Source organism: Saccopteryx leptura, chromosome 3 (genome assembly GCF_036850995.1).
Source record: "Saccopteryx leptura isolate mSacLep1 chromosome 3, mSacLep1_pri_phased_curated, whole genome shotgun sequence".
Taxonomy (NCBI): Eukaryota; Metazoa; Chordata; class Mammalia; order Chiroptera; family Emballonuridae; genus Saccopteryx; species Saccopteryx leptura.
The window spans coordinates 32,030,874-32,051,184 of record NC_089505.1 but is presented as its reverse complement, the minus strand read 5'-3'; the positions used below and the strand labels follow the sequence as shown (position 1 = coordinate 32,051,184).

General features: G+C 37.3%; 1 protein-coding gene across 1 annotated transcript in view; it reads left to right on the top strand.

The window, feature by feature from the left end:
* ENPP1 (ectonucleotide pyrophosphatase/phosphodiesterase 1) overlaps positions 1 to 18,027 on the top strand; it is a 67,716-nt gene extending 49,689 nt beyond the window's left edge. The window contains exons 16-25 of the mRNA XM_066373214.1: positions 1,382 to 1,451; positions 2,317 to 2,404; positions 3,568 to 3,737; positions 4,912 to 4,963; positions 6,297 to 6,451; positions 7,747 to 7,876; positions 8,960 to 9,040; positions 10,720 to 10,852; positions 12,697 to 12,859; positions 14,035 to 18,027. Of these exons, the coding sequence (XP_066229311.1) occupies positions 1,382 to 1,451; positions 2,317 to 2,404; positions 3,568 to 3,737; positions 4,912 to 4,963; positions 6,297 to 6,451; positions 7,747 to 7,876; positions 8,960 to 9,040; positions 10,720 to 10,852; positions 12,697 to 12,859; positions 14,035 to 14,205 (1,213 nt within the window). The 3' untranslated portion in view covers positions 14,206 to 18,027. The remainder of the gene's footprint in view (positions 1 to 1,381; positions 1,452 to 2,316; positions 2,405 to 3,567; positions 3,738 to 4,911; positions 4,964 to 6,296; positions 6,452 to 7,746; positions 7,877 to 8,959; positions 9,041 to 10,719; positions 10,853 to 12,696; positions 12,860 to 14,034) is intronic.
* The last annotated feature ends 2,284 nt before the right edge of the window (positions 18,028 to 20,311 follow it).

Below are 20,311 nucleotides of genomic sequence, written 5' to 3'. Positions count from 1 at the left end.
GGCTTCATGATATTTTGGATCAGTTCATTCTTGTTGTGGGGAGCTGTTCTGTGTATGATGGGATCTTTGAAAGCATTCCTGGCTTCAACTCAAAAAACAGAAAGTACTCTTTATATAATTGTAACAACCACAAGTGTCACCAGAAATTGTCAGAAGTCACCAGAAATTGGCAGAAATCCCCCTGCTCTGTCCACTCACATCAGAGTGAATTTTTTTTTCTTTTCTTTTCCTTTTTTTCTTTTAGCGAGAGAGACAGAGACAGAGAAAGTGACAGGTAGGGACAGGCAGACAGGAAGGGAGAGAAATGAGAAGCATCAGTTCTTCATTGCGGCACCTTAGTTGTTCATTGATTGCTTTCTCATATGTGCCATGACCTGGGGGCTTCAACAGAACAAGTGACCCCTTGCTCAAGCCAGTGACCTTGGACTCAAGCCAGCAACCTTGGGCTTCAAGCCAATGTGATGTTTGGGCTCAAGTCAGCAACCCCGTGCTCAAGCTAGTGAGCCTCCATTGAAGCCGGATGAGCTGGTGCTCAAGCCGGCGGCCTTGGGGTTTTGAACCTGTGTCCTCTGTGTCCCAGGTCAATGCTCTGTCCACTGCACCATTGCCTGGTCAGGCATAGTGAATATTTCATATGCTCCAGATTCATTTTACCACATACCATTGTATCTCTTCTGCATATTACAGTTATGCTCATGATATCTTCAAAATCCAGGTAAATATTTGGCAAAAGCTGTTTACCTTATAATAACCAGTTACCTTCATCATTAGACACAGTTGTTTTCTCATTCTTGTTATACTAATTCATCAATAAACCTCAGTTAATTGGTGCATTCAGCAAATTATTTGGATAATTAATATGGTTAACATCTCAACACTTTATCATTAACTCTATATGGTTGCCAGGAAGCCAGGGATGATGAATAGCCCTGTCAAGCAAAACCTAAACAGTGAACCAGAACTTAAATCAACAGAATTGCACGGTCTCCACTTTATTCAAGAGCTGAGCTTTCAATGTTTGGAAATACTAAAGAGAGAATAGTTCTCATCCTCATGGTAGAACTAATATTTAGTGAACATCTACTATATTTCAATCATTTCCTTAGGTGAAACCATTTAATTTTTACAAACAACCCAACATGACAAAATTGAAACTAAGAGAAGATAATTTCCAAAGTCACAGCTAACTATCACAATCAGTTCCATCTCAATGATAGTGGTATTTTTCCCTCTATAACATATTGCTTTTAGTTGATTTTTCTACAGAATAAAGGGGAAAGATGGTTTCTTAATGCTCTATAAAGCCAGGTGATTTTATTTACTTTTCCTCGGTTTGTCTAACAAAATATTCACTTATTAATTCATATTATGTAACATTTAGAAACCCTTCAGAAAGGAAATATTGTGGAGGTGGATTCCATGGCTCTGACAACCTATTTTCAAATATGCAAGTGAGTAAAACCATTGTATTTTTTTTAAAATAATACTAGTTGTATCTGAAGAAAAACTGGTATGTAAAGTTTTAGACTTAGAAACACAGACATTATGTGTCTTGAAGAAGAAGTAATGAAAGATATACTTTCATAGAGCTGTTTTCCCTTGGACATTTATTAAATTAATAGAATTTTGTTAAAATATTTATATTTCATGTATGTGTCCTATACCTCCTACTAAATTGCAATAATTATTTTGTATATGTTATGCTCCACATAAATGATAATTATACCTATGTTCTAAGTAAAGATAATACCTTAAATTTAACTCACACTTTAAAATTTTTAAAAATATACTCACAATTATCTAATTTAATCTCTGCAACACTTTGTGAGGTGGCAGAGTGAGATTTATATTCTATTTTATAAATGAAAATAGATTTTATTATAATTCTGCTCTGAATGTTAAGTCAGGAATTGCAGTAAAGCTAAGAGAAATATCCTAGATGTCCTTATAGATTATTTGAGCAACAGGGGTTACAAAAATTCCGTGAAGTCTATCGGGTATAGTATTTGTCCTTTTAACATAACCAGTTTACATATGTGCATTGCAGATAGTAAAAATAATTTTTTAAGAATTTTAAATTTTTGTGTTTTTTAATTACAGTTGACATTCAATATTCTATTAGTTTCAGGTGTACAGCAGAGCACTTAGACATGTATATAATTTATGAAGTGATTCCCCAATAGGTCTGGTACCTGCCTGGCACCATACATAGTTGATTACAGTATTAGTGACTGGATTCCCTGTGCTGTACTTTACATTTGACCAGCTACATACAGAACTGCAGTTCATAAACTACTACTTTTCTGGTCAATCTAGGCCCTCTTTATTGGCTATGGACCTGGACTCAAGCATGGCATTGAAGTGGATTCCTTTGAAAATATTGAAGTCTATAACTTAATGTGTGGTAGGTATGAACAGGTAGCTTTTATCCCTTCTGAAAACAAAGCTGGAATAGGATGATCAAAAAGAGGTCACTTGATGGGCCCCTTTGTGGAAGTGATGATGAGGCAAGGTCAGCACTCACACTTCACATTTTCTTTCTGATCCAGTCATTGAGAAAAGGCCAAACTTGCCGTCTCCACAAGGCTGAACAGCAGTCAAGTACAACACCCAGAGTGGGGAGGTCTGTACATCCCCAGTGCCTAGTACTTTGACAAGACTGAGGCTTAATTTTATGACCACTGAATCAGATCAGCAGGGGAAGCTAGAGGAAAGAGTTTGGGGGCGTGAAAGGTAGACAAAACCAACGGAACCTCCAATAGCAGTAATAGTTGAATGGATGGCAATGTCAAGGGTTGTACAGATGATGATGGACCCATTGGATGTATTCTTGCTTTATTCTCCACCTTCTTAGTTTGTACTTAATTAGTACAGATTGAGAGAAGTTTAGCTGAATCTTTTTATCCCAACAATGATGTGGGAGGAGTAATACATCTTTAAGTATTACTTCCTTTTTCTAATAATGATATTGAGCATTTACACAACCTTAAATATGTGCTAAGTATAATTCTTTTTAATGGGAGCTGATATACATAAATGAGTTAATAGATACTAATGCACTTAAAACAGTGCCTGACATGTAGTAAGTGTTTTGCTTTATAAGTGTTTGCTGTTATAAGAGCATAAGTCTTAGACTTGGACAAAGCTAGTTTTGAATCCTAGACCTATTATGTTTGTAGCTTTAAGACCTTGAGCAAAGTGCTCTGAATACTCATCTACCAAACATGGGCAATAACTTATTAAATTGTTAGGAGGATTAAATAAGAAAAATATATTATCACAGTGATGGGCATATCATAAGCATTCAGCATATGCTAACTATAGTTATTATACACATTAAAATTCAGAAATTTTTATAGGGAAGTACAGCAGGTATCTCAGTATTTCCATTAAGAGTAGCAAAGTTAAACATAATCTAAAACCCAAGAGACTTTTATAGGTTTATTTTAGGTAAAGAGTTAAGGACTCATCTAGATTTGGTTTTAAAAAAAATCGTAGCACAAGTCTACTATTTATTTGATGTTGAAACTTTTAAGTAAATCATTTACCATTCTTGGAATTATACAGATTTACTGAATTTGAGGCCTGCTCCTAATAATGGAACTCATGGAAGCCTTAACCACCTTCTGAAGAATCCCATTTACACTCCGAAGCATCCCAAAGAAGTCCACCCCCTTGTACAGTGCCCCATCACAAGGGTCCCCCGAGATAGCCTTGGCTGTTCGTGTGATCCCGCGGTAAGCATTGCTGAGCAGTTTGTCAGTGTGTATGTTTTCATAGCAGCTTCTGCACAGCATGTGCCGTAGACACACTTAATGATCAAATTAAAATTTATGAGTGAGAGTGAAATTAATATTTATGTTTAATTCTAGTGACACAGGCAGCCCTTCTACTGTTGAGTTTTCCTCTACCTTGTTTTTGCAGTTTCACCTGTTTTTTATCCCTGGGTCTTGTGACCTGACCTGCAGGATGGGAGAACTTTAGCTGAATCCCATTATCTCAGCAGTGAGGTCTTTATTTTAAACCTGTCACAATGTTTCTTCTGTAAGGTACATCCTCACCCATTTTAAATTTAAGGACAAAATGCCTTTTTTTTTTTTTTTTGTCCAAAATGGATATATGGCATTGCTCCATTTTTCTCTAAAGTTAATATATAGTTGTTGTAGAAGAATGAAAGTATGTGACAAGTTATGAACAAAATTGATAGAATCCCTGAAGATAGAAATTTGGGGAGTAGTTGAGTTTATACTTTTTGTTTTCTTTTAGGTTTTTAGAAAGACTTTAAGAGTAGAGATAAGACTCTTAAGAGCAGCAGTATTTTTACTTTTCAATTACTAGTGTGCTAACAGTTTTGTCTTTTTTTTTTTTTTTTTGTATTTTTCTGAAGCTGGAAACGGGGAGAGACAGTCAGACAGACTCCCGCATGCACCCGGCCGGGATCCACCCGGCAGGCCCACCAGGGGACGTCGCTCTGTTGCGACCAGAGCCACTCTAGCACCTGGGGGGGCAGAGGCCAAGGAGCCATCCCCAGCGCCTGGGCCATCTTTGCTCCATTGGAGCCTCGGCTGCGGGAGGGGAAGAGAGAGACAGAGAGGAAGGAGAGGGGGAGGGGTGGAGAAGCAGATGGGCGCTTCTCCTGTGTGCCCTGGCCGGGAATTGAACCTGGGACTTCTGCACACCAGGCCGACGCTCTACCACTGAGCCAACCGGCCAGGGCCCAGTTTTGTCTTTTTTTGCAACTGTTATCTCTATCCTTTTACCCTCTTCATCAAAAAAATAATTTTGATGTGTGCAAGATGGTTTTAAATTTTATCTTTGTTCTGTAATGGAATAATTAAGCCATAGAAGCTTTTTGTTACAAAATTAAAACATGTCTGTCATTTCTTAAAAATAATATTATTAAATTTTTAGATTTTTTCAGTCGTGGATTTTCAGACACAGTTGAATCTGACCATGGCAGAAGGTAAGGCGTGTTTACTCTTGAATTTGAAACGTGGAAACATACTCTTTCTCAACAGTGTGAACCACAGAGAATTGGTTTGGGGGCATATTTGAGAATAACCAGTAAAATTAATGGAGTAGTGGAGGACCACCTGATGAAACAGAGATTTCTTTGCTTGACAGTCTAGACTGTTAGTCATAGGAAAAGAGGGATATTTACAGTGGAAACAACTGCAGTATATTTAGTGGAAGCTGAATCATTGTTTATGAATATAGTTCAGGTGTTTTGAGAGTCTGAAGATTATATTTATAGGTTTGTAAGAAATCTTCCAATTTCCATTTAAAATACCTGTTAAATGACTGTCTTACTGGGTTCTTAGTTAATTGCAAGAGACTATAAATTGACTTATTTATCTAAAGTTATTTCTTCATAACTTCTGAATGAAAATTAGGACTATGCAGACACCTGACAAAATTAGTCAGTTGTAGCTTGGAGGTTCAGTGTCAGTTCAATAGTCTCTGATACACTGTGGCAGAGTCTGACAGATTAAATTATTTGTCTCACAGTTTTTTTCTGCTGGAATAAAAAGGTGAATTCTGCATTATTGTTTACTTGAACTTGTCTGTATAAAATTCTGTAAACATTCCCGTCAGAGAAATCTTTGATGATTCCAAGGTGTTCAAGTATTGTAAAGATTGACACTTTGGGAATTGGGTAGATATAGGTTTGAATATGAGCTTAAGAACTATATGTCCATGGAAAAAAGTATTTACTTCCTATAACCTGCCATTCTCTTATCTGTAAAATGGGTGTATGACTTTAATTCATAGGGTTGTTTGAGAATTAAATTAGATGGTGTCTGCAAAGAACCCTATAAAGAACCTGACACTTGGGAGCAGGGCAGTAAACAGCGTAGACCATTACTGATTCATTCAGTTTAGTCTCATAATTCCAGTTCCAAACTTTTGCTTCCCAAGTGCACATATCATCCAGAAGATTTTCTTTCTGGAGTACATCCTGAAGAATAAGTAATTTGCAATAATGTTAAAGAATTTTAGTAATATAATTTAAGTCCTAATTGCTGAGATTTTTAGCAGTTTCATGTATCTTGTGGTATCTTCATATTACATTGCTTTTTCAGAATTTGCATGGGCAACAAGTGCAATGAATCCCTTTTGTTTTCTTAATTGTTTATGGTTCTGCTCTTTGTAATTAGTTTTATTAAGAGTTTAAAAATAAGTTTTCGATAGGGTTAAGTAGAGGAAAGAGTTAGATGAGAGTACCATATATACTGTCATATAATGCACTCTAAGTACATTTAAACGGTGGTTTCATTTTCCTCCTGGGACCCAAGAGAAGGTTATTAGGCGTGGCACTTTACCTTACGGGAGACCCAGAATTCTGCAGAAGAATAGCACTGCCTGTCTTCTCTACCAGCACCAGTTTGTGAGTGGGTATAGTCATGACATCCAAATGCCCCTTTGGACATCCTACATCGTGGACAGAAATGCAAGTATTTGTCACCTCTTCAACTATATGTGGTTATTGCAAATTATCATTAAGCAAAACATTGAGAATATTGTTTCTCACTGGTGATCTTGGCTCTACAATCAGCTCCCAAATCAGATCACTGAACTGGGAGTCAGAAAAATTCGGGTCCAGCTCTGTCACTCCCTAGCATGTGACTTTTGAGCCTCAGAGCACATTTTTTTTTTTCCTGTGAAAGGAGGGTTGTACAGTACAGGCTTCTCCCTTGCCTTTGATTTACCTATTTTATGATGTTAATTTATAATTTAATAAAATCATTTTTACGATCAATCGTAATTATTTATCTCTAAACGCCTGAGCACCAGGATTTCCCTCAACTGCTCAACTCTCAGGAGATCCTCACTGCGGGAGAAGGCTCAGTAACTTCACTGCCTACCCCATCCATCCCTGGGAGACCCCACACCCAACCAAGGAGAGGCTAGCTATCCTGTTCACCCCCCAGACAAGAGGATTGAGGCTTTCAGAGAAGTGAGGGAAAAGGTTCCAGAATCAGACCGTCATCCCTCCCTTACTCCTGGTGCTGTGGGGGAAAGACATGATGAGAAATAGGCCTGGAAAGAATAAAGAGAGCAGGTGAGATTTAGATCTCACTGGGAATGGAAATTTAAAACTAGACTGACCAGATTTTCAGAAACTGAAAGTGTCTGGCAAGCAGTAGATGCCCTTAAAAGATAGAAAGGGGATTTGAGATCACTTAGATGAGTTGGATTTAAAAAAAAAAAAATAGGACTATTGTTAGTATCACCGAGATTGCAAAATAAAATGATAATGGTATGTATATATCTGATTGGTTTTCAGTTTTCTTATCAAAGCTGCCAAAATTCAGCGTCATCATGACTTCTGAGGTTTTAACATTACACTGCCGTTCAGTGGCTTTTTACACCAGCCTATACCTAAGCTTTTGGTTGTATAGTTGAGTATGGAAGATTGTTTAGATTTCTAAAAATCAGCAGTTCCCTTTTTGAAAGTTTAAAAATTAAGTAAAAAAAAATTATAAACAAAATTAGCACAACATAGTAGGAAAATATTTGCACATATATGACAAATGAGTAAAATCCTTAGTATTGTAGAATTTTGCACTTCAGGTAGAAAAAAAGATGACTACAATAGTAGAGAATGGAAAAATGATGAAGGACATGAACAGACAGATAAAGCTCCATAATTTTATGATGTAGTTCACCTTTAATATTTACAAAAGAATCTCCTTTTCTTCTATATTCCTGATACCTGATGGTGCTTTTCATTTTGTTCTTCAGGACAGTTTCTCTACAGAAGACTTTTCCAACTGCCTTTACCAGGATCTTCGAATTTCTCTTAGCCCTGTCCATAAATGCTCATTTTATAAAAATAATGCTAAAACAAGTTATGGGTTCCTCTACCCACCACGTAAGTTTCTTCCTCTCTGACCTTCCCTTTCTGTTATAATCTTTCTCCCTTTTCTCTCTTATGGGGCAATGTATATCCTCTTATTTATTGATTGATGGAAATTGTGAATGAGAAGTATAGCTATTAGGTAAAATTTTAAAACTAAGTCTAAAACTTGAGAGTTAGTGCAGACACTGTAGATAAGACAGTGTTTGCTTGTCTGCATGTCTTTTAACCAGAATTTAAGAAAACTATGTGAGGTCAGGAAAATGCATCCGGGTTCTTCAGAAGGAAATATCATTTTGTGGTTTAAAAACAAAAGAAGTAATTTCTTAAAGCATTAGGTAACAGTAGAGCCTAAATTTGCTTGCTTTCTCTCACCAATACACAGCCCTAAGGAATGGCTTTTTTCTCTATCTCTTTTTTTTTTTTTTTTTTTTGAGTTAAATGTGCTGTTTTTTAAATGGCAGATTAGTATGGAAATGAAACACATTTTGAGTTCTCCCTATAAAAGCAAAACTCAGAAGGCTCCCGATGTTCAAATACCCTCAATACCAAGTCTCATCCCTGGATTAAGTGTCGGAAGTCAGAACCTGGCTATTGCATTATAAAAATAGACCAGGTTCGGGCCGAAAACCCATACAAAGATGCCTTGTACAGCATTTCCAGGCAGACATCCTGAGATGTTTTTTCTGGGTAGTAGGTGTTGTTCTGAAGCCAGGTATTGTTTTTTTCTTTTCACTGTGAAAAGAGTTTAAGGACAGAAGATTGTCAACACAGTATGCCTTAACTTGTCAACACAGTGTGGCTTAACTGAAATAAAAACAAATACGGTAAAATTCAAAAGTGTTTCATTTAAGGCTCTTCTCGTTAAAGTGTTTGTTTTTTGGTAAATTCATCTTGAAGAAGAAAACATCCAAATATTTTTTTAAGGGACTTGACCAAACACCTTGCATTTCTCCCTTGAACCAGTACCTGAGAAAGCTTTATGGGTTTAGGATAGTACTCAGCTTATTTTTTAAAATATAATTGCATGAAAAAATATAATTTCTAATGTTATTTTGTGAAGAATGAAATAAGTTGTCTTTTTTATTTTCTTTATAGAACTAAATAAAGGTTCAAGTAAAATATATACTGAAGCATTGCTTACTACTAATATAGTGCCAATGTACCAGAGTTTTCAAGGTAAAAATTTTTAACTCTATAAATCTCGTCATTTCAGTAAGCTTCTGTATATATGTATAATAGCTATAAATTATATGTAATAAGACCTGCTCTAAATTAAATGACTAAATATCAAATATATACCTATTAGTGTATTTGACTGAGTATTCAGTATACAAAATATTCTACAAGTCTTAGTATTATGCTATGCTGTATTCCAATATCTATTATTCTGCTCTTTCCTTAAATGTTTATAAACCCTTTTTGTGTAAAAGTATATGTGATATTATTTTTATTTATTATTTAAATTGATTTTTATTTAATTTATTGGAGTGACATTGGTTAATAAAATTATATAAGTTTCAGGTATACAATTCTATAATACATCATCTGTATATTATATTGTGTGTTCACCACACCAAATCAAAGACTTCTTTCATCACCGTTTATCCCCCTTTCTCCTCTTTCACCACCCCCAACCCCCTTCCTTCTGGCAGTTACCTAGCTGTTGTCTGTGTCCATCAGTCTTTTTCTTTTTCCCTTCACCCTTTTCACCCACCCCCTCCACGTCCCCTCAGACAGCTGTCAGTGTGTGTTCTCTGTATGCATAAGTCTGTCTCCACTTTGTTAGTTTATTTTGTTCATTAGGTTCCACATCTTTTTTTAAATTTTTTTATTGAGAGGAGAAGAGGCAGAGACAGACTCCTGCATGTACCCCAACCGGGACCCACCCGGCAAGCCCACTAGGAGGTGTTGTTCTGCCCATCTGGGACCCTTGCTGTGTTGCAACGGGAGACATTTTTTTTAGTACCTGAGGCAGAGGCCATGCAGCCATCCTCAGTGCCTGGGAGACAACTTGTTCCAGTCAAGCAATGGCTACGGGAGGGGAGAAGAGAGAGAGAGAGAGAGAGAGAGAGAGAGAAAGTGAGAGAAAGTGAGAGGGGGACAGGTGGAGAAGCAGATGGGCACTTCTCCTGTGTGCCCTGACCGGGGATTGAACCCAGGACATCCACACTCAGGGCTGAGTCTCTACTGAGCCAACTGACCAGGGCCATGTTCCACATCTAAGTGAAATCATACGGTCCTTGTCTTTCTCTGGCCTTTCTAAGTTACCAAGCTAATACAGTCTACATGCATGAACTTTCAGGCTGTTTCCCTACATAACTATTTGGAAGTTTTTGATCATTGTTTTTAACCTTAAAATGAATAAATTTTTATCATTATTAATTATTGCCTCATTTGGCTCTTAAAATAATAAATGTATGTTTATACTTCAAGTTACATAGGGAATTTTAAAATATAGAGCATATAAGGAGATATTTATTCTAATTTACATCTAGAATACTTGTGGATATTTCAAAGGGAACATTCAGATATTAACAATAAATCTGAATGACCTGCTTTGTTTCCATTTGTGATTTCCTTTTATTGCCTAATGATGATCTGTGACCACAAAGATCACGACAATGCCCAGGGTCAGGGATGGCTAAGGTGGAGCTGAGCTCAACATCCGTGTCTTAGTCCCTCCACACGCCACAGCTGAACAATGAATTTTTGGCCTCACACCAAAGACCGAAGCCAAACTTGACATTTATCTCTAATTACTGCAAACGCTAATTTTGAGTCCCGGTGCTGATTTATGTCACATGAGGGCATGCTCCTTGTTCTGTTGGAACTACACGGCTTCCTTCTTGTTTCAGTTATATGGCGCTACTTTCACGGCACCCGCCTGCCCAGGTATGCTGAGGAAAGGAACGGCGTCAATGTTGTCAGTGGTCCGGTGTTTGACTTTGATTATGATGGACGCTACGATTCCTCAGAGACTCTGAAGCAGTAAGATCGTATTTCATTTACTCTTCACAACTCTCAAGCGGGGATTACTGTCCAAATGAGTCATCAGAACCTTTCTATCTGATACTATTCAGATTTATGGATGCAACATTACTGATTATGCTGGAAACCCCTTGAAATTTCTATTAATTTTTTTTGTATTTTTCTGAAGTAAGAAGCAAGGAGGCAGAGAGACAGACTCCTGCCTGCGCTTGACCGAGATCCACCTGGCAAGCCCACTAGGGGGCAATGCTCTGCCTGTCTGGGGCATTGTTCCATTGCAACCGGAGCCATTCTAGTGCCTGAGGTGGAGGCATGGAACCATCCTCAGTGCCCAGGCCAACTTTGCTTCAAAGGACCTGCAGGAGGGGAAGAGAGAGATAGAGTAAAAGGAGAGGAGGAGGGGTAGAGAAGCAGATGGGCACCTCTCTTATGTTCCCTGACCGGGAATTGAACCTGAGACTTCCACATGCCAGGCCGATGCTCTACCACTGAGCCAACCAGCCAGGGCCTAAATTTCTATTAATTTTAATGTTGTGCTCAGTGTTCACTAAAATATTTTCTATATGGAAGAAGTAATGTTCCTCCACCACTTAGATGAGTAACTCTTGAGCTCAGATAAAATACTGAACTCTGCCATTGTTAAGGTAACCATCGGTGTTTAAAACCTCTCTGTGGGGCTAAGATACTATCTTAATTAACATACTTCCAACTAGAAGATGAAGAACCACATGGAGTAGATAGAGGCATCTGAGTCAAGGAATCAACCCGGTGATACAGCTATAGGCCTTGGTTGAATGTCACAGCTTTGACTCAACTCTGGCTGGAGGGGAATGATGGAGTGATCATCTTGAGAAAACCATCAGTGGTGCTGTTTTTATAAAGGAAAAGTAAACGTTTTAGAAAAGGCTTGATTTTTATTAAGTCAGTAATTAGAAGATCGTTGGAGCAATTCTACTCTTAAGGCTATGAGAATAGAAGACCAAACCTCCACTGTGCTTGAGCCCCTTTCCGAGAATGTCTCTCACAGGCCTACTTACAGGTTACTATTTACACACGTATATCACCAACCACATTAGTTTATGAAATCACAATTTTTTACTAATATCCCTTGAGACACAAGGGTCCCCCGGAACTGCCTTATAGGTCACAGCAGTACAATCTGTAAAGAAAAGCTGCATATCTTTCCCATTCACAGCTTCAAACAGCGTTCTCTGTTTTTATCTGTCTTATATACTATGGTTTTACACAAGATTGTATTTGAAAATAAGAATTCCACTACCTTACATTTTCAAAGATGCTGAAAGAAAAACCTAATTTTGAGACTAAGGGAAATAGAATTAAGATGAGGCAAAAGTGTTATTTGGGATACCTGGGAATATGCTGCAATTAAAACAGATGAAGTTCTTGGTATAGGGAAGAAAATCCAGTTAAAGAATTCACAGCATGGTGGGCTCTCTGAAGGAGCCAGAATAAAAAACTCCTCCAACCAGTTCTCTCTCTGTCCGCCATCTCTCCACAACCGCACAGTTTAGAAGACTATCAGAATGCTTTAGTATCGTAGTTGTAGATATTCAAAAATATTTGTGGCTCTATTCTAGTGAGTAAGCAAATTCAATAGATTTCTATGGAAAATAAAAATCATTTGAATTGAGTTAATTGACTATCTTCTCATTCTTAATCTGACAGAATAGTTTGAGGTGTTATGATTACTGACTTCTTATAATTCACTTAATTATTTGACTGAATTTTATTTTTAGGTTTGTTGAATGAAAAAATGCTTTATTGAAATACAAAAAGGAAAATAGTCATTTCTTTCTTATAGTGAATATTGTCATATTTTACAGAAACGGCAGACTCATCCGCAATCAAGAAATCCTAATTCCAACCCACTTCTTCATCGTGCTAACAAGTTGTAAAAATGCATCCCAGACTCCCTCACAGTGTGAAAATTTAGATACCTTAGCTTTCATTTTGCCTCACAGGACTGATAACAGTGAGAGCTGTGTGGTAAGTAACCTCTGTTAATTTACTTTATAGAAAATATAAATATATTTGTGTGTGTCTGACATCTAACATTACTGTGGGGGAAAACATAAATTGAATGTACATATACTTTGAAATTAAAGGATGATTTTAAATTTGATGATATGTCTTCAGAGAGACCTCCCTTGTTTATTAAAAACACTAAAAGTCAGGTCACAATGTAAAAACTTAGTGATTTCGTATGGCTTGGACGCTAAGTTCTAGGTTTATTTCAAGTATGACATTATTTTTGTTTTAAAACTGGATTTATAATTCCAAAAGTGACAGCACTGTTAAAAATTAGTTTTAAAGTAGTCGTTAGACAACATTTCAAATTAATTTTTTATATATCGCTTTATTATAAAAATCATGTTTGTCTGTAGTTATCATTTTTATTCTTTTGTCATTTGAATGTTTGGAAATAATTGTTTTATGTTATCTTATTTGTTCAGAATTTTGAAAATCTAAATTGTCGTCTTTAAACATCAAGACTCTTCTTCCATGTGCCAGAGCACATGCCTTTAATTCTTTACTGCTCTCATATTAGCTAAGACTTCTCTTCCTCACCAGAAATCTCTATGTTTTACCACTTCTCTCAACCCCTTCTTCAGTACACCTGTGTACATGACTGATTCTGATAAGATGTAGTGTTTGTATCATGCATTTGCACACATCATTACCTTGGATCCTCAAAACAACCCTATAAGGAGGGTGAGGGTAAGAGAATCAAGGTTCAGATGTTAAATAATTTGCTCAGTTTACCTGGTAGGGTGATGGTAGAATCAGAATTTGAATCCAAGTTTCTTTATGCTGTTTCCCATATGCCTTCTACCATCCCATGTTGCTTAACTTTTCCAACAATTTTTGACCCCACATCATTCAAATTTCTCGCACCAATTTCTTGCACCAAAGCAATAAATGAGCATCTGATCCAGGTATACTTTTCTTTCCCCAAATTTGATACATCTAATTAAACAAACATGCATAATATATATTAGGTGGTGAGTTGCTCAAGAGCAGGGATTATGCCTAACTAACAAATCTTGTGGCATCTGCTACAAGTGTCAGAGCTGATTAAAATTGGGGACGTGGAGAACTTGTAAGGAAAGTGAACTGACTGTTTCCCAGTGACTTTTCTTTTTTATTTCCCACCCTCATAGCATGGGAAGCATGAATCCTTATGGGTTGAAGAGTTGTTGAAATTACACAGAGCTCGGATCACAGATGTTGAACACATCACTGGACTTAGCTTCTATCAAGAAAGAAAAGAGCCAATTTCAGACATTTTAAAGTTGAAAACACACTTGCCAATCTTTAACGAAGAAGACTGATGTATATATATCTATTTTTTTTATTACAAAAACATACCCAACATCTTTTTGAAAGAACCTTCTATTTTGTACAGTCCTCTATTCACACTGTTACATTGTTTGGAAACTGTTGACCAGCATTAGAACTGGGAATCCTCTGCGAGACGACCTTCTCAGGGAAACTTGTGGCCTCAGCATAGCAGGAGGAAAGTGTTCCTGTCGAGTCTGGCACGTGTTTGAATGTGTAAGAATTGTTCAGATTTGGAAATAAAGACAGACCAAACCTAAAACTGCTCTTCTACTTCTCTTAAAGGCAGAAGGAGCCTGTGAACTTTGTCTGGACACCAGATATTCAAACCTTACTATCATCAATAAACTTTATGGAGCTGGCAACACCAGACTTGTGAATAGGATTGGAATAACTCATGTTATGTTAGTATCATCACAAGAATTTGAAAGTGATTTTGAAATTTCATTTATTTTCATTTTAATTAAAACGTTAGGAAACAAAATATTTCTGAGGTTCTCAAAAGCCAAAATATATAATCCTGTGTTCTTTTATTATGATTGGGTTTCTTCAAATTTAATGGCTTTAACAAGTTAAATCTTGAGCAAAGATCTGTGAATTGAGTATATTGATCTGTTATAAAATTTTTACTCCACATTTCGTACCGAAAAAGAAAAATATTCCCATCCTGCTCACTGGTAATTCACATAGGTTGAAAACAGGTCTAAATGTGGTTCTTTTAGACTGTTAAGTGTCTTACCTGGGTAAAATTTCAGAAAACTTGTCAACACACACAAGTTGGCATTTTTTGTCGAGATGGTAGAAAATATGCACAAAAGTGACCCCACCAGCAGCAGAGCTGTACTGAGCTGAGCTGCTCATTCTGAAGCTCCATAGATTTGAAGACAACATGTTAACATCACCTCCTATCTACTTGGTGATCATGGTAAATAAACCTGATTTCACTACTGCATAGACTGTATTCTTTAGTGCCAACCTGTGAACCTTCAAAGGCTACATTCACTTTTAGTCTACCCTGGGTCTAATTTAGGTGTTCTATTAGTACACCAAAGATTTGTATTTGTCCTTCTGATTATACTTATTCTTCAACAGCCTCGGGGTCACAAAGGCCTTTACATAATACAATTTGCATCCAAAATTATTTAATAATATAGAAAGTTCCACTGGTTTTTGTTTTCATTCCACAGTTCTCTGAAGCAATATACATTATTTTTTTTGTTTTATTTTCTATCAGTTGTTCAGATTGGCTAATTACTATTGTTTTATCTTCAAGTTCACTGATCTTTTCTCTATTTCATTATGCTGTTGAGTTCATCCTTTTTTTATATTTCAGTTACTGTATTATTATTTCTAAGATTTCCATTTGGTTGTTCTTTATATCATTTAGTGCTTTACTGAGAATTTATATCTCTTTGCTGAGACTTTATATATATTTTTTATTTGTTTTAAGAATGTGTATAATTGCTCATTGAAGCATTTTTATGGTGGCTGCTATGAAATCCTTGTAGGATAATCCTGACATCTGTGTCATCTTTATATTGACATCTGTCATCTTTTTTCATTCAAAAAGATTGTCCTGCTTTTCAATGTGTTGAATGATTTTCAACTGAAACCTGGATATTTTAGGTATTATGTTATTTGACTCTGGATCTTATTTAAAACTTCTGTTTTAGCTGAGTTTCTCTAATACCCTAGCAGAGAAATTAGGGATATTGCCTCATTATTGATACGTGTTTCCTACTCAGCCTCCATAGACACTTAGGGTGAGAGAGGACCCTTGTTGCTACTGGACATGGTGGGAATTCTCTCTGATTGACCTCCATTGATGCTCTTCTGGCTGGAATGTACAGGGTGCCTGGTATTGCCCCCATGGGTGTCCACTGACACTGTGGACAGGGCTGACAGGGGAAGCTTTATCATCATCAAGTGTGAATGGAATTACTAGTTTCCTACTCAGCGTTCTCTAACACCACCTTGGCAGGACGCTTGGGGTACCTGATCACAGCCTGACGAGGGCAGAAGTCTAGGCTCCCCACTCTGTCTTTGCTGACATGGGTGGGGTCATGGTCTTGACTGTGGTGTTTGGCTGAAGTGGAGTGGCTATTGTTTTTTCTCTTGCTAGACTATTTTTATTCTGTTCTTTTGGCTAGATAGAGAGAGAGTGGGACTTTTATGGGCTTTTTTTCTGTCTGTACTCGACGTTTCCAGGTTGCTGACTTTGTCACTTCCAAGTCTGGGATATATGAGCTAACAAGAAAACTCGGGAACTCATCACCTTATTGTTTTTTGGGGTCACTTGTCTGTCTTCCCTTCACCTTTCAGAATCTTTCTATGTTTTATGTATAATAACCAAGCTTTTCATCTGTACTTAGCAGAAGGATATCTACTTCTTTATGAAGTGCCTCATTGATTTTTATCTTTTTCCAAGCATATGTGGACGCATGGTTGCCTCTACATGAAGCATCTTAGCAGATCTTGATTAAATGGATAGAATACCCGTCACCTTTGTCAGACACCAGGAATGCAAAAAGTAAAAAAGCAAAACAAACAAACAAAAAAACCTAAAAAACAAGTTACAATCCTTACAGTCTCGGAGAGAGAAAAGAGGTAGCTGAAATGCAAATGACCCCTAAAAAAGAGTAAATGTTATAAATGGAGCCATGGGTAAGGTGCCAGGGAGCACAGAGGAGGCAGGATCGATGGTGGCTTCTCAGGAAGTGGTGACATTAGAGCTGGGACTTGAAGGGTGTACTGGAGCTCTTCAGGTGAGTGGGTGAGGAAAGGACCCACCTGGGTGGTTATATTTTTTATTTTGCCATTTACTTTTACTTCCGATATTTTCTACAAGTATCACAATGACCCATTTGTAAAATACAGCTATTTTATTTTTCTCGCTGTGTTATAATAATCTCCTTTCTCAAAGGATGTGTCAGACTATAGATTCTGCACTGACTTTTTAAAGCAAGTGTTATTCATATCTGTTTCTGTTTAGCTTCTTTCCAGTTGCTCTTGTACAGTATTCCTTTTTCTGTTCTCTTGTTTTGTGAGAGATCCCTTCTTTCACTCTTTAATCAATTTACAGCATAAGGCTAGTCACAACCTCCCCAATTTGAATAGTGAATTCACATGACCATGTATGGAAACGGTCTTACTTTCTTCAATAAAGAATATGTTTTGCTTCTCAAATGCTAAGCAAAACTTTTATCCCTAATTTTACTGTCATGCCTCTGGTCAGCATTTCTTGAATGAGGTAAGTAACCTTCACATAAAAATGCTTAGCTAGTTAATCTATATATGGCTGGCAAACAATCAGGTGGAACTTAAAAGTACTTTCAGATATTAAAGAAGTCAAACTTTAGGGGGAAAGAAGGCAAATGTTCAGGTTCCAGCAGGGCAAGTAGATATGTAATGGCCCGGTCCTGTTTAAGGAGACAGGACAGACGGGGATGGAGCCAAACCACCCACTCCTGCAGGGGGGGCTCTTACCCTCCTTGACATTTCTCTGTCGTTTGCTACAATCTCTGTCTGCCCTGCTCTGTGGGTATGTGCTTATCTATGACAGGAGATGGCACTTGACCTTTGAAACTAGAAATGGTTATTCCACTTCATGCTGAATGAAGCCCATCACAGGAATGTGGTGTGGGTGCTTTCAGAAACATCAAGTAAAATTTTTATCATGGCTACAGTCCAAAGACATTCTCCCTGGAGTTTTCACCAGCTTAAGTATTGTAAAATAGAAGAAAAAAAATCTACAGAATATAAGGATCTCTAAGCTAAGAAATGTAGATGTACAAATAAAAGTTGTTTATACAGAAGCTTGGCTGGTTTCCTATGTGTGTGTGTGTGTGTGTGTGTGTGTGTGTGTGTGTGTGTGTGTGTGTGTGTGTGCTGGGAGGGTGGGGACAGCAGGTGGGTGGTGGTGTTTCTCCAGGGACTGATACTGAGTGCAAAGGTTGTGGACAATAAACCACAGCTATATTGTTGGAAGGAGAAAAAAAGATCCAAAGTTCATTTCAGGTTCACAGAGTAAACATCCATTTCTGATCTGTGACCTATATTCTTGTTTTGGGTATTTTAATTACATTTAATCATACTTCCAGGTAAAAACAAGCAACAGGGATATATAAATATCCTTCCAGTACTTAGAATGGTTTAAAACGAGAGAGAAAGTCTCCAACCTGTAACTTCCATAGATTTTTTTCAACGTGAAATTTTTGCATCTATTCTCTGCATTGTACATAAACAGTGAGTGAAGGACAACTAAAGATGTTTACTAGAAGTCATATCCATACCAGAAGCCATAGATGCATAATGTATGGGTTAGCCTACTAAAAATGAATGGATTTCTGGAACAGGTCATCTATGGGATGCTAAAAAGAATATCGTAAAAGAAGTTCGTTTCATCCCACCAGAAGCTATTGTTTTAAATTTAACTTCAAATTTGCCCACTGTGGGTGAAAAGGGGGGTATGTCCAAGTTTGGTGACCCAAAGTAACCTCACAGGATGATCTCACCATAAATTCCTAACTGGGCAGGTCCTGGTGGGTAGTCGCATCCCAGGCCTATAACTTCTTTACTAAAAGGTTTTTAAGCCAGTCCTTCCATTTCCTTGTGTATATGGATTAACACCTTTAAAGGGGCAGAAGCAATCCTCTTCTCCAGACCATTTGAAGATCTGCCCTCAAGGGAGCACATAATCTTGTTAACGTCTTTAGTGAAAGTTTTTAAGCCAACCCTGTTCATTGTTCTTAGTATCCAAATTAACACCTCTTTGAAACTGTAGATGTAACATCCCTCAAAGGGAGTACTAACGCTCAAGAGAGCACATAATCTTGTTAACTATCCTGTAATCCAGTCCCCCACACTGCTTCCTCCCATCTTCAGGTAATCCTCTGCTCTCTCCTGAATTTCAAATGTATAAGAAAAGCTGCAGACCTGTTCCTCTCCACAGCATTGGAGATCTTGCTCCCTGACATACGTCATCAAATGCTTATAAAATTATCTACAGGTTTGGTTATTTCTAATATCAATAGTACTCAGACCCTTGATGCTAGATCCAAACAGTGCTTGCCAAAGGCCCTCTGAAACCATAAAACAAAAGAAAAGAATTTCAAGATGGTGCGGTTATAGGCATAAAGGGATTGTTAGCCTCCGCTTGGGGCTTCCAAGGACCTGGCAAGTATCCTAAGGAGAACACGTTACCACAAAACTCATTAGGAAATTGAGAAGTTCCAAGAAGCTACACTATCTAAACATTTTTCAACCTGTGTTTTGTTAAATTTGTTAAGACTGTATTCTTTGACTTTATTCCCCCAAACTGTAACTTGGATGAGATATCAAGACTGTGCTGTTTTACAAAGACAGAAGTTCAGTACTGTGGGATTTTTCACCCCAAGTGGTTGTAACTCTCATTTGGTATTTAGCATATATTTCCTAAATTGATAGATTTCTTTTCATGTATTTATTGTCTTTTATCCAAAGTCATCTTTTAGTAATAACAGAAAGTGCAGTGCCAGGCATATGCTAATTGCTCAATTAAAAAAATATTTAGATAAAATAAAAACCAATGAGATAGTCCTACCAAAACACCTTTTGAAATAGCAAAGGAATCACAGGTCATGGAAATGCAACTAGAGCAGCCACACAGAAATGAATTATTCTTTGCATTCCTAGTTTTTAAGTGCCAGATGGTATTTTCAATGGGATATTTTTTTTAAAAAAAGAGTTCATTCATTTATAGATATCTTCCTAGTGCACAAGGCCAGAATAAATAAATAAATAAATAAATAAATATCAAGCAATGCCATTGAGGGGCCATGCACAGTTGTTACATTGACTGCATCCTGTGGAAAGTGTGATGCCTGATGCACCACCGAACAGGAAAGAATGAAGTATTGAAAGTTTTGACATCTCGAAGGAAAACCTTTCTACAAAGCACATAGTGTTTCTCCAGCAACAAGCTGCTGCTGTAAACATTCACCAGCAATGGTGGAGACATCCAGGAGCACCGCTCAGTTCTCATGTTCATCAACTCAGATAACATGTTCTGCTGTGAGGACAGGCACACCAGCCCAGAAGAAAATGAGCAAGTGGGATAGC